Source organism: Parus major, chromosome Z (assembly GCF_001522545.3).
Source record: "Parus major isolate Abel chromosome Z, Parus_major1.1, whole genome shotgun sequence".
Lineage (NCBI taxonomy): Eukaryota > Metazoa > Chordata > Aves > Passeriformes > Paridae > Parus > Parus major.
This window is the reverse complement of record NC_031799.1, coordinates 64,631,722-64,647,109: the sequence shown is the minus strand read 5'-3', so window position 1 is coordinate 64,647,109 and position 15,388 is coordinate 64,631,722. Positions and strand designations below refer to the sequence as shown.

Sequence of the window (15,388 nt, the reverse complement as noted above, 5' to 3'; positions counted from 1 at the left end):
CAAGAAAAAATGCTTTTTTTAAATTTTAAAATTAATTTTAAATTAATTTTAAAATAAAAATTTTAGAATGGAGCTGCAGTACAGAAGTGTAAATAAGTTTTTAAGCTGTTGTAGGAAAAATGTAGGATTAAAATTGAGAAATTATTTATTACAGTGCTAATGTCTTTAAAGACAATGTCAAGCTTGGCAGCTATTGCATCGGGCTGGAACTCTATCTGGTGGCTATCTGTCTCTGTCAGTTTGGCCTGCTCCAGGAGGATCAGGATGACCCGAGGTGTGACTAGAGCACTTGCTCTATGGCTTTTTGGCTGTCAGTCTGCACTCTGAGGAGACAACAATGACAGGGAGGTCTTTTGCATGGGATAACAGAGGATTTATTGTTCTGGAGAATCTTGGGGGCAAAAGAAAATGCAAGAGGGCAACAGCTGAAACAAGGAGGCAGTTCAAAGAGAGGGTACAAAGCACCAGCTAATCAGAGATATCCTGAGGAGGGTAAAAGGCAGGGTTCACAAGGTCATCATCCAATGAGAGAGGTAGGGGGGAAAGTTGGGTCACATGGACTAATCAAGCGTCAAAGTTTAGGAGATTTCTGAAGTGGAATTCCAGGCATGTGGCAGGCCTAGGACGGGATTGACAGGAGACTCAGGGTAGACCGACAATGTGGGGTGGGAGGGTCTCATTTGGACCAAACCATCAACTTGGGCAATAACAGAACATACCATTAACAAGAAACACACTGCAACAGCAGCCAGCAGTAAAATGCGTATATGTTTGCATGTTGTTGCAGCTGGCAAGTGCAGGTTTATTGATGATTCTGAGGATAAATTTTTGCATTAATAGTTTGCTGTAATCTCTTGGTTGGGACACCAGTTTCCATGATGAGTGATTACACTGAACACTGTAATAGTGGCATGAACATGTGCCAGATAGACAGATCCTTGAAAGAGTACAATAATGTTTGAATTATGGAATTTTTCTTTTCTGTATCTCAGAGTACATTTTTTTAGCTAGAACATAATGCCAACTTTGAAAACTTTCTGACAGATTATATGGGGATTTTTTGTTTCCCCAGTGTCCTGATTTAGGGCAAATTTGGGAGAGAATCTCCGAATGGAGTCCCTCAAGAAAGCAAATTCAAGCAGCCCCTCCCCCTACTAGGGACTAGTTAGGGAAAAGATTTCCTTAGAGAAAAGTGGAAAAAACCTGTTTATTTAACAGAAATTTAATAATATTAAATAACGAAACATCTTGCTGTTCAAAGAGATGGTACTTTCAGAAAAGTCCTTGGAGTGTAGCTCAGCTTGCTCAGTCTCTTATCAGTCCCTCTGGTGCTGGAGTGCTGAGGCCCAGGCCTTGATGGACCACAGATATGAGCTCCTGGTGTTTGTCTGGGTTTTCAGTCCAGATAAGGTTTGAACAGACCCCAGGAAAAAGGAAAAACACAGTCTGGGGAAATTCCCTGCCTCAGCTAGCTAAAAAACTAGCAGCAAAGGAGAGCTCTGTCCCACTGTCTGTCCATGCTGCAGACAACACAGTCTGAAGCAGGATGCAGGGGACTGAGGGCTCTTTCTTGACATGCTTACGTGCTTCTTCTTCCCCCTCCCTTTGCTCTCAGAGCCAGTCTTAAAGGTGTAGAACTTACTATGTAACATAAACAAGGCGACTGGGGATATAAGCAAAGTCACAAAGTCACCCCATGACACCCAGTGATTTTGCAAGGATAATATTTTTTTCCTCTTTATTCCATCACAAAAGCACTCAAGGAAGATAAAACTACCTTCAGGTCTACAGGATGTGGGAAGTTTCCTTTCCTTCTTGAAAGGAGCAAGGGAACATTATATTTCAATACCCACTCAACTTACTCTTAAGTAATTTGGTGGTAGAGAATGACATTGATGCAAACCTACAGAGGCCACATTAAAAGAACTGGGGAAAGAATACTATCACTTTTGGGGGAAAACCCAGAATCAGTTGTCTTGTGTTGAAAACAAAAGAGAAGGTAAGGAAATTACCTGACTACATTCCATCTATTTTTAGGAGACAAGTGCTCTCACCTTGCATGTGCCTGGTATCACCTATGTGGCCTGGAGTAAAAAAGAGGGGAGGCCTCTTTTTAAGAGGAGAGCCTTGCACAGTGTTTTAATTTCTGTGGAGAGTGGAAGGTCAGAGAGAATTCACCATAATATATCAGGGAAAGGCTGGAGAAATAATGGGAAACCTCAGAGGAGCAGTGCTACAAGAATAGCAGGAGTGTGGTTCCAGTGTCAAAAAAACCAAACACATGGAATAAAGATGGTGTACTGGCCTCAGACCTGTCCAGGAAGCAATTACTGTGTTTTTACCCTGTTAAGGTGGCTGATGGGATGGCTTAGCAAAACACTGTAATCAGTCTGGGCTGCAGTGAAGGTAGGAAGCAGGAGCTTGAGGCTATGAGCTTTCATGCTCAAAAGTTTAGATGAAATTTGGATGAGAGTGCTGAAGGAATAAAATTATAGTCTTTATTCCAATTGAGTATGGCCTGAATTAAAATTCTTCAGCATTTTATGATATTAAACAGCCTTGCACAGTGTGAATAGGTATATGGTACAATTTTGTAGTCTGAGAAGCTGTCAGAAAAAGCAAAACTTTCATCTGTTAAGTTCCTTTATTATTAATTTCAGTTTAAAAAACCAAGAAACTTCCAAACTTCATTATGTATTATGTGTAAATACCAGCTATGATGTCTGGTAGGATTGCATTCCATTTTGGCATTTTGCTAGGCTCTTGCTTGCTGAAGCTTCTTGTGAGCTGTTCTTTCTGTGATGAGACAGAAGTGCTAAAATATGCAAGAACATTGAGAACAGCAGTGACAGCCTGAACCCTATGAGAAAATTGATCAAGCCACAATTCACCGTTGTGCTTTACATTAGCTGATTTTTCAGAAAGTCAGAAAATGTTCAAAAAAAACATGAGGTACTGGGATGCCTTTAGAAGTCTGTTTCAGGCCAGGAATGTTGCAGCATAGAGCTTCATGGTGTGAACTGTAGTCTGCAAATGGATAAAAGCAGAAGTGGAGAGAGAATGTCATTGTGCACTGGAATATTGACTGGTAGGACACCAACCTTTTAAACTAAGCGAACTAGAGCAGGAAAAAGAATATGTTAAATGCAAAATAATTTGTTTCTGCCTTATCTCACTGATATAAAGTTTTTGAATGTGAATTGTGGTGAACATTTCCAATTTTTATGAAGAAATATTAGAGGATATCAAATTAGTTACAGCTAGTAACAAATAATTACAGCTCCAAGCAACTGACTGTATGCAAGATTTTTACCTATCCATCTATAATAATGCTTTCTATAGAATTTAGATATTTTTATTTTTATAAGCCTTTCAATATTGAGCTGATTTTTTTTCAGAATTAGACTTCGTAAAGAGGTACTTGAAAAAACATTGAAGTAAGAAATACTAATGGGGATCTCAGTAAAAATGGTAGATAAACCTTAATATAAATAGTGGTCATCCTATCGATTTAATAACTTTGAAGTAGAACGGCAAACCTAGAGTGAAAAAAAAGAATTCACCATTCCCAGGAGCAGAGGGATATAATGAACTGTAAAGACTGCTCCAATCCATACATATTGTGATACACAGCCATGTTTCAGAGATGATGAAGTGCTTCACAGATATTAGTTTTAACATTTCAGAGAGGTTTTTAGAAGGCTGGAGTACCCAGTTCTCCTAGAAACACAGAGTCATTTAGGTTGGAAAATATCTCCAATATAATTTAGTTCCAACCATTAACCCACTGCCAAGTCCACACTAAACCATGCCCCTGAGTGCCATGTCTTTAAATAGCTCCAGGGACGGTTATGCCACCATAGCCCTGGTCAGCCTCTTCCAGTGCTTGACAACCCTCTACATGAAGAAATTTCCCCTAATATCCAAACTAAACCTCCCCTGGTGCAACTCAAGACTATTTCCTATTGTTCTGTGGCTTTTTCTTTAGGAGAAGAGCCTGACGCCTACTGCTACGCTTTCCTCTTGGTCATTGTAGAGAGCAGCAAGATCATCTCTGAGCTTCCGTTTCTAGAGGCCCAGCCCCCCCCAGCTCCCTCAACTGCTTCTCATCAATTCCATTCACTTCTCTGGACTCAGTCCAGCAGCAATATGTCATTCTTCTTGTAAGAGGCCCAAAACTGAATACTGAGTGTGAGGGGCAGCTGTTTTTGAATATGTGAATGTTTTTATCTGCCTTCCATTTTCACTTGGCCACTAGTGCATTTGGAATAATTTCTTCTGCCTTCTTATGTCTAGGTTCTAAGAAACATGGGGATAAAAAAAAATTATTATTCTTAGATACTCTTGTAATATATACTTTATATGATTAACTGCAGAGTCATCCAAGATATTAATCAGTATTGAAATTGCTACTGCAGTAATTGTAACTTTTCTATCTGGCCTCAAAAAGAGATATATTTTTAAATGCTTATAAATGTTGTCATTTTCCCTACTTTAATGATTTAGGCTTCCAGTTAATAGGAAGAATGACATTGGTTTTAATATTACAGGACGTGGACTTCAGAAAAATAAAGCTGTGACACTATTTTGCTGTAAAACCTCCAATCAGCTGCTTGCATTCCTGTCTCCTGTGGAGTTGATTAATTTAGAACTTCAGCCAGAAGGTAAGACATTTTTTGGAATTAAAAGATTGCCTCAGGTAGCCAATTTTCATAAAAAAAATCATAACTTGTTTTGTCTGCTTGAAAAATATTATTTTTCTTATGTCAGACTTGCTTATATCTGGAGAAATAATTTTGGGGGCACTATTTTTTGTATTTATTTGACAGTGAGCTGAAGGAGGAAGGCAGAAACCTTATGACAGTAGCTAATGCTTCATACTAATTTATATAAATATTGCCAGGAAAAAAAAAAAAGCAAAAGTATATGTGTTAATCAGAGAGGACATGAGCACCCAAGGTATCTTTTAAAGACAGTTTAGAAAAAACAAACCCAAAACAACAGGTATCTGCACTGTTCTCACAAGTGAAAAGTTTTCTTGTATCTTTGATCTGGGAAGTCTGTTTAATCCTCATGCGATGTGAAAAGGTAGTAATTCTGACTGACCAACTGGCAGAGGTTTAAATTTCTTGCAGAGTGAGGGTCAGCAATGCTGCTTGCTGGGGCAATTTCTACACAGCAAGTGACCATTCTGATTAAAGCTCCCTTTTGGACTGAATATTTTCTCTGATTGGAAGACTGAATTTGTATTTAATCACCCAGAAAAGATGACATCAGCAGGATCCTATAAACTCGGTGGAGGATTAAATGTCCACTATCAAAATGCAAGCCTAATTCTAAAGTTGGAAAAGGCTGCCTTTAATTCTTTGATCAGCATTACTTAATATGAACCCTAACTACATGCTATAGCTGAATAAAAAAATCTTTATTAGAATATGTGTTGCATTCTGGGGTCGCAGGATCATGTCCAGGCAGGCTACAGTTACCAGCTACTGGCATGGGACTACAATGAGATGGACTTCTGCTCAGGAAACCATTTATTGAACACAGGAACAAACTCAGGTTAGATCCAGAGACAGAGAGTGCCAAACAGAGGCAAGGTGATGGGTTTTGTGGGACAGAACCAGGGTGGAGTTTAAGGTCGGGGTCTAATAGGGACAGAGCAAAGGAGAAACCCCAGGGGCTCAAACCCAGTCAGAACACCTGGGCTGCCACTCCACGAGGGTCTGGGGTGGAACAATTCTTTCTGAGCTCACAGGGCCTTATAAATATGTGCTATATACAGTGAGGTTTTTTAAAAATTATTTATTTAGCAGACACCTGCTTTCTCAAAGAATTTTTTCTGGAGCAATTTTTTGGAAGAAGCTTTTCTGCACTTTGTTTTGGATGACACTGAACACTTACCTCTGTATGAATTATTGGGATACCTCTGTAGTAACACATTACGGTTAGATTTATAGTTGTTGTAGGAATGAGGAAGTTAGGTAACTTACAGAATATATCCACAGAAATCCTACTCATGTTTTAATTATGTAAAAATTAGGCAGTCCAAAAAGGAAGAAACCTCCAAGCAAAACATTCCATTAAACCATATCTGACTCATTAGAAGATTTTGGGTAGCTATCACAGGGGAAAGGCTGATGTTAAGAACTTAAAAGCGTGCTTAAATGCATTCGACAAGGCAGACAGTATATGCTAGACCACTTAGTTTGAAACAGGACTATAAGGTGATTGGAAAAGTCACTTCTCTGGGAAACAAAAGATGGTAGTGAAAAGTTCTCTAAATGCATCAAAAGCAGTAAGTCCTACAGGAAACGAGGAGATGACAGGAGGAAAAGATGTCAGAGGTGCTTGAGTGATGAGACTGACAGACTTGGTGAATTTCTTGTTTCATTTTTATTGCTGAAAATGTTGGGGAAAGTCTCTTGCACACAATTAATTATCTGTACCTGAGGGATCTGACAACAGGTTATCAAAACAATGGGGAATGATTTATTTATAATTAATTGAGAGTAGAGGGTACTTGAAAGGCTCTTTAATTTAAAAATGTGAGGGAAGAAAAACTGCATGAAATCTCAGTCCAAGGATATTGGATTGATTTTTTCTTTTTTTCCTCTTAAACATTGAATCAATCAATTTGTGTCAAAAACAGATTATTGAGGGAATTGTCATATTTTAAGACAGGGGCAAATTCTCTTCTGAAAAAATGTGTTCCAACCACACATGAATTACTGCGCTTGGAGCAGGGGTACATCAGGCTGCTCTTCAGAACTGAGGTGATGCCAGGCTTAGTTGTCTTGCAGTGTCCCTTTGACCTCTTGGTTAGGAACATATTTAAGAATTTTATACATGGAGCTGTTAAAGCACGTTGGGACAGTTCAGGAATACCTGTCTGCAGCCACCACCCTTGCAGGATATGTCTGTGCTGTGCTCCATATTCTGACTCACTAAGTCATCCAGCTTCCTCTTGCTAACAGAGAGAGCAAGGGAGCAAAAGGAGCCTGCTTGATTTAAAGGAAACAGATACAAGTGTTGAACCCCATGGAAATGCAGACCAAATAAGTTGTCTAGGCTATGGCATCACCTGAGGAACCTAAGCACACATGAGAATGGTGGGATGCTGGGTTCTCTCTGAAGGGAAATCCCTGTGGACTAAACTCAGTACATGCTCCCCAAGTGAGTCAGAAAGAGTACAGGTAAAGCTGTCTAATGGGTGTTCGGAAAGCCTTTGATGAGGGTGTACACTTGAGATTATTAAAAATATGAAAGCTGCCACGGGGTTGGAGGAGAGACAGCTGGTGCACAGGAGGCAGAAGTGGACCTTTGAAAGGGAAGAAAGTTTTGGAAGCTGGTTGGGTTTTGGTGGGTACTCTCAGGACAAAATACAGAACAGAAACATTCTCACTTTGTGTAGTGGATTATGAAAAGAAGTCCTATTTGTTCCTAAGTGCTTCTTAAAACTAAAAATAGACTTGGTATAAGATACCTATAAGTAATTAATAGCCTAGAGGAGCTATAGTTTGGTAGTTCTCACATATGGAGAGCTGTTACTCTCATGGATGTCTGGTTTTAAAATATAAATTTTTTAAAGCTTAAAAATTAATTTTTCTCATAAGTTTCTATCATAATATTAATGTCAGGTATAATATTCTTTGGAGATCATGATGGAACATGACAAATTAAACTAGTTACACTGAATATTTTGTCTCATGTCAGACTGAACGGCTTAAATTATTTCCAGCATCCTAAGGCTTTATTTGCAGTTATTCCTTGGGCTCTGGAAATGGATGAAGGTGCAGGAAATATTCTTGAGAGAGCAGTTACTAATTATTATTACACACAGTGGATGAAACGTCTGTCTTCAAACACCTGTTTGAAGTTGAAAACCCCTGTTGAAAGTTGGTCCATAATTCATAATGGTTTGTAATGTTCTTGATTACCTTCTAAGAGATGTTTGTGGGTTGAAATGTATTTCCTTTTGGCCTGGACCTTGGATTGGTGAAACTCTCTTACTGGAGATTGAATTTCTATATTATTTTCCTACCTCCCTCCCTCCCTGAGGCAGAAAGATTTAAGACTGCAAGAAGCCATTACAGTGTTTAGCCTGATCTTAATATAACATCCAGTGTATCCACATGAGATCCATAATCTCTTGTTGGAACTGCATGTTCAACTGAACTGCATCTTTAACCATTATGCTGTTATGCCTTCTTTTTTCACTTCACTGTCACTAGGCATATTAGAGATATTGAAATTATTTTAATTTCCAGTTGAAAACTCTGTTTTTATTTAAAATATGACTTTGCTTTTTATAATAGAAAAATCTAAAATTCACATTTGCCAGAGCTTCCCTAAACAGCAGTGCAGAGAGTTCAGACTTCCCTGAAGAGAACATTGGCCTGCATTACAAGCTTCCAATCTTTTTCAAGTCCTAAGCTGCAGCCATAGACTGAAGAGGGCTGCACATGGTCTGGTTTACTTAAAAACGTTTCTTTGACTTACTGTGCTTGTGTTTATGTAGAAAAGCAGGATGCATCCAAAAGTTTGCTACATGGTAGTGCACTCTGACATATTACAAGGGTAGAAGTGGGCTTCTGTATCACCCGTGTTCAAAAACGCCCTGTATTATGTGAAAACTACTGTCACAGCATAGTTAAAAACAAAGTTCTGACCACTTCTCATGTAGTAATTACTTCCAGGCTCACATTTCCTTATTGCTGAGAAGCAGCTATATTTTAATGAACATTTCTTTTGTGAAATCATTTCTTAGTGCTAGTCTAAATTTGGACTGAATAACTATAGATGAAAACAAACATCTGATATGTTGACTGTAGTGATTCAAAAAGGTGTTTTTTTGTTAACATACATCTTCTTAAAAAAAAAAAAAGAAAATAGTAGAACACAAAAGCTGTGGTGTTCTATGCTGCCAAAAGTATGAAAATTGACAGTTTTGCTATTTATTTTGGCTTAGTATGTTTCATGTATTAAGATTTTAATTCACTCCCCCTTCCATTATGTCCCCACTCCTCACTTCATATTAGCAGTCACAGTGTACCACCACCTATCAGCTGTTTTATCTTGCTAAAATGATACAAAATAGATAAATTCTTCTGGAACAAGTGGCACATGCATTATACCTGTGCTCTGCAATAACAGTGTGCATATTATCCACATAGCTTATTTTGAATTCTTGTTTTCCTCTTACCCCAGTGGTTCCAGTTACTGCTATTTTTCTCTGCATCACGAAGCTAACTTCATCTCAAATTCAGTGTTTAAAAATTATACAATCAACTCTCAAACAGGGTTTCAGAACTAAGTAGTAAAATTAGAAAGCACACAAAGCATACCTCAGAAACATAAATGCATTCCTTGCTTGGGTATTAAACCTCTGGAGTACCTGTGTCTGTATTCTGTGAAGATAAACTGTTTCTCAAGACCAAAACCTAGTAAATTTCTGTAGTATGCTATGGATCCTGGGGGCAAACTGAATTCCATGGTATGTGGCAGTTGCTATGGTAACAAGCATTATTTGTGACTGCTTAATATAAGAACTTTGTAAGGGTTTTTTTTTTTTTTTCCTTCTTTCCTCCTTTTTTCATTCTCTTCTCCTTGCCTAAAAACGACATGGGAAGTGGCATTTAATTTCCACACATTTTTTACAGCAAAACATGATGAGTGTTCAACCCCTACTTTAACTAATAGAAGGAGAGAGGCTTTCACAGATAGAGCCTCATTTATGTCTGCAAGATATTTTGAATTTTAGAAGAGCACACTGGACTTTTCCAAGCTTTTCTTTGGCAATACATTTTGCTGTTGCTGACAGCACAAGTGCTTTAAGCAGAATAAAATTAGTTGGGAAACACTGAGTGCTGTCATCTTGCTTCTTGTAATTCAGTCTGAATTCATAGGGATCCAAAGCAAAGAACAGTATTTGCAAAAAGAGAATAAAGCTGTGTTGGTTTAACAGAGCCTAGTTTTTCGTGGGGATAGGGGAAACCACAGAGCTGGCTTCTGTAAGAAGTTGGAAGCTCTCACCATGTCCGGCAGAGCCAACCCTCGGTGACTCTGAAGATGGCCATGCTGCTGGCCAAAGCCGGGCTAGCGAGAGAGGTTGGTCATGCCTCTGTGATGACATACCTAAGAAAGAAAAAAATTGTGCACAGTCCTTCTGCTGCGTGGGGAGGTGCTGCGGCTGGGGCCGTGCTGGGGCCATGCTGGCACTGCGAGCTGCCGCGCCGGACTTTGCCGGCCTGGCAGCTTTTACCTCGCCATGCTGAGGGCAGAAGGACAGCGGCGGCGGCGGCAGCTCCTCTGTCCCGGTGCCCGGCACCAAGAGAGCCGCTGGATGCAGCCGGAGCTGCGGGGACCAGGCGGGCGGCAGTGAGGGGCACGACGAGCCATTCCCCGACGTGGAGCCCGGCCGGGATCAACCTTGCAGCACTGCTAAACCCTCTGAGTACTTCTCAGCTGATAGAACTCGAGAACAGACAAACCTACGGACATCAATTCTCTCCCCAGTCAAAGAGAAGGAAAAGGTGAAGGCACGTGAGGCGAACAAGGCGACACCAAGGTCGGTGAAAGGAGGGAGGGCCAGAAGGCGCTTCCGACGTCGGAGCTGAGATTCTTCTACAAGCCCTGATGAGGACTATAATACAAAAAACTTTTCCCCTGTAATTCATGAAGTAATGAATTACATACATGAATTACAAGGGAGCAGAGGTCCACTTGCAGCCTATGAGAAAAGGTGTTCACACCGGAGTGCGTGGATGCTGGAAAGCTGTAATGTAGTGGGGAAACTCGAAGAGAGAGAGAAGATAGAGAATCCTTGCTTCCAAACAAGAACAACTCATCCCTAAAAAACTACGCTCCATGGACTAAAATGACCCATGCCATGTAGTTCAAGAAGACTGCTTTGCCCATGGGAGGGACTCCCGTTACAGCATGTTGGACAGGACTTCTACTCTTGGAAATTAGAACCACCTTGGAGAAGTTCACAGAGGACTGTCTCCCGTGGGGTGAACCCCACAGCACAGCAGAATATCCTCTCCCTATGCAAAATGAAGAAAGATTTTGAGTGAAAAACTGACCAAATCTCCCATGGCCTGTCTCCTTGCTCTGTTGGTGGAAAGAAGGGAGGGGCTGGAGGGGGAAAAAGGTGTTCTAAAGGTTTCTTTTATTCTCATTATCCTTTTAATTCTGTTAATATTTTTTTTTCTGTATACCTCTTAAGTCTGAGCCTGTTTTGCCTTTAGTAATTTTCTCCTTATCTCAACTCATAAGCCCTTCAATTTTCCTTTCCAGCTTTTCTACTCAACTATATCAGAGAAGATTGAGTGAATGAGTGAATGATTGGTTGGTTGGTTTATTTGTGTGTGCTTGGCTTTTAGCCAGTGTCAAACCATGCAAAACCATAAACATTTAATGGCTTTTTATTTATATATTTTTTTTTTTACATTAGCAGTTATGGGAAGAATACAATGTTTTGCCTATTTATAGCAGAAGGAAGAGAGGACAGTGTGATAAATTAGATTCTAATTTTTTTCTCCCATTTGACATCTTGTTGTTATTATTTTTAAACACAATTGTAAATTTATTCAATTTAAAAGTGAAACATCTATTTCCAATCCTTTTCATAAAATTTGTGCTTTCTAAAGCCTGTTTAAAAAAAAAAACCAACAACAATATATTTTTGACTTTGATAGAAATGAGCACATTTGATATTATTTTATTGCCAAATCATCCTTTTTTGGTGTTTTCTTATAAAAATAAATTTGGAGGAAAGTTAAAAGTAAAAGTCTACTATTTTCAGTGCAGCCTCAGCAACCAAACCTAATTGGTTTCACAAGACACTGCTATTTGTACTACTTAGATGAAAATTAAGTGTCACAGTGATTTCTTTAAATAATTTGAAAAATAATTGCTTTGCTTTCAGTAATTTTTTTTTTTGGAAAACCAAAGCTGTTTGAAACTGGGTACCAGCATTTGAAATGTGTGTGAATTTAGCCATTACTTCTGAGTACGAATGCTCTTTTATTGTAGATACGAATATTTGCTGCTCTTACTGAAACCAGCAAGTCTGAATACAAAGCATGGGTGCAAATTAGGAGATTTTAGGAATTCATGTCTGTAAATGATAATTAACTTAAGCTGAAAAAATTATCCCAAACCCACTTACTGGAGGTACACTTTCTGTTGCTTTTAGGCATGGTGGTTGATGCTTGTTAGAACAGAAGAAAAAATTATTTTAGCAGTCTGAAAAAAAGTGGTAATTTCCTTTAGCCATTTTCCAAACTATTTACAAGCTCATTCTGAATTGTCTAAAGAGTTTTTAATGAATCATAAAATCAAAGAATATGCTGAGTTGGAAGGGATCATGGAGTCCAACTCCTGGGTCTGCACAGGACCCCACAAAGAGTCACACCACAGGCCTGAGACCATTGTCCAAACACTTCTTGAATTCAGGCTTGATGCTGTGAGCACTGCCCTCAGGAGCCTGTTACAGTGCCCAACCACCTTCTGGGGGAAGAACCTTTTTCTAATGCTCAACTTAAACCTCCCCTAATACAACTTCAGACTGTCCTCTTGGGTCTTGTCTCTGGTCACCATGAAGACATTGCTGTAAGTGATATCTTAAAAAGATGGAGTAAGTTCTCTGTTTTCACCCAGTAACAAGTTCCTGAAGAGTGCAGTGTTTGCAAGCACACGTTATCTTATAAGATCAGAATCTGAATTTCAAACTCTTCAAGACTGAACCTGTTTCTCAATGCTATATTTAAGTGACACTGGTAATCCTGTAAATAAAAAAATCCTGGTGTCATAGCACCAAATAGAAATTAAATGTATATAAAAGGCACCTTGGACTTTTTGTATTGTAGAGTTTACGAGAAGACGTAGAGTTATGATTGATGTAGCCCCCCTTTGTCCCTCCCGAAGTCATCCTGGCTAGCTATGTCGAGGGGAGGGCAGGGGGGCTCTTCACGACCAGGATAAAGACCAAAGGGCTGCTTTTCCCTTCGGGATAACGTCGGATGTTTATTCAGGCTGGGATCCAGGAGGAAAAAAAAAAGGAGGAAACATTTCCCGGGCATTTTCAAACCTCGGGAGAGGGGCGGGGAGACATATAACACCAACCAATGCGATAACATTTCAGGGACAGGGAGGGGAAGGGAAAAACACTTCACAGCTGCAGGGAGGGCTTACACAGAAACTAAGGAACCAGAAATGTGCACTAGCACATATGATGACATTTCCTCTCCTAGTTTTTGACTAGAAAATTCTAGTTGCTTCAATAACTTTGTAAAGTGATTTGATATTAAGATCAAATAGTGCCTAGAGAGAATTACAAAAACTGTAAGCTGATTCAGGTATGATTTATGCTGATTGGAATATTGCTGGATAATTGCCCTGTTTTAATGGTAAGAAACGTGCCTCTCTTTAAGATGCTACCATCGCTCCTGTGATCTGAAACAATACAAGCTAAAATACATCTTGTTGTGGAAGCTCCTTTTTCTGAGTCAAGATACTTAACCACCTTTTTAGGCTTATTGTGTAAGGCACACGAAAAGGTCTGTTACTTTTAACTGATGTTTCCCTGTCTATCCGAAATCAGTGAGAAGTAGATAAGCAATTTTTAAAATGGAGCTTAGAGAGATTCATTGTCAGCACAACAAAAAGGAGACTTTAAAATAAGAAAGGTAATCCTAAATTTTCTTTAATAGTTCCCCAAAAACTGTGATCTGAGTATGAATGGGAATGTTTGGATTTCTAGCTAGGAGTTGAATATGGATTCTAATTAGGAATGATTTTAGGAGGCATATTGCAAAGCTACAATATTTTGTACTTACGACCCTATCAGCTACATAGCCTTGCAGAAATCATAAACCTTTGAAGAAGAGTTGTGAAATAGAAACGTGGTGGACATGATAGTAAAAAAATTTAAAATCATAGAAAATTCAGGGAGTTAGAAAGGAAGTTAGGCAAGCCCTGAGAAAAGTGTTAAAAGTAGGTCCTGGAAAATGTTAGGCCTTGTGCTTGCTAAGATCATGTGAAACTGCACCTGTGTAGTCAGTATCTGATAAATGATATAATTGTTGGATGTGATTAGATATAATTATTGTTTAAAGAATTATGAAAAACTATGTTAGGGGTTTGGGGGGATCATGAGAAATCCATGCTTGGGTAAAATCAATGCATATAATAGAACGATGTAAGTTTAATAATTAATATATAAGTTATATAACAATAGAGTATATAAAATATATATATATTTATATATAAATATACACTCATTATATTATTATATACACACTATAGATAATATATGTAAAATATTTATTATATTGTATATGTATATATTTATATGTATATATTGATATATAATATCTTTTATATATTTATATTTATATATTTACATTTACATACATAAATATATGTAAAAGATGTAAAAGAAAGGTATTAAAACTTCAAAAAAGTCTAGGGACCAGATCCACATGAAGGCCTCCACCCTGAGAGACATTATGCATTTAAACCACATGGCTACTGACTGCTTTATCCCAATGCAAAGTACAACCAAAATACAATTATTAATAAGTACAGGTTTTTCCACTTTCTCAACCCATGTGTTGGGCGCCAAGAATGTTCATCTCAAAACCAAGTTGGGTTAGATTTGGGTATCTGTACCCCTGACACCCAGAGCTCTTCATAAAGCACTTTCATATAATCATTCTGTGATTATGTGTTCCTGAACGCTAACATTTTGGCAACCCAGATGGGACCCTGTGGGTGCTGCTGAGCTCACTCGCAACCTGATCACACTCCAGCCGGCACTGAGAGATTCTTGGGGAGCCCATCAGCCACAACTGTCTACGCCGCTCCTGTCCCTGGGAGAAGACTTAAGGTGCTTTCACTTTGGTTTGGTTGCCTGCCAGTAAGACCCAGTGAAAACTACACTTGGTTGGGCTAAAGGAATTCCTGTTGGTATTGCCTAGGTGCCGTCTGTCAGACGACTGCAAAAGTGTCACAGGTTTAGCATTTGTGGTGTATTGTAATTGTAATACAGAAAAGATTAAAGGGATTTTGGGCAGCAATGTTCCCATACCAGGTACTTCTTTGTGGTGCTTATTAGTACATTGGAAACAGGGTAACTTTGGGAAAGAATTACATAAGACTAAGTTAATTTCGGCAAGGTCCCCCCACAGAAGAAGACCCTAGTGACCCCGTCCCGTCAGTTGGTAACTATAACCCCCCTCTTCTCTCTTTCTTTACTTTGTTTTCCTTATCTCTCCCTCTCCTCTATTGCATAACCCCTGTTGTTTGTAGTAAAATAAAGGTACATTATTGTTGTTGATTTAAACTGAAATCCCTTTGTGTCTTTTTTGCACTCTGAGAT

At 38.9% G+C, this 15,388-nt stretch overlaps 1 protein-coding gene across 4 annotated transcripts in view; it reads left to right on the top strand.

The window, feature by feature from the left end:
- MACIR (macrophage immunometabolism regulator) overlaps positions 1-15,388 on the top strand; it is a 45,315-nt gene that overhangs the window by 11,945 nt on the left and 17,982 nt on the right. For 2 of the 4 annotated variants that reach the window (XM_033520396.1, XM_015653030.2), the window contains exon 4: positions 4,551-4,664. In XM_033520396.1, the coding sequence (XP_033376287.1) occupies positions 4,551-4,664 (114 nt within the window). Of the gene's footprint in view, positions 1-4,550; positions 4,665-9,662; positions 13,118-14,767; positions 15,383-15,388 lie in introns of those variants that run through there. The other 2 variants (XM_033520395.1, XM_015653026.3) reach the window with 2 other exon arrangements.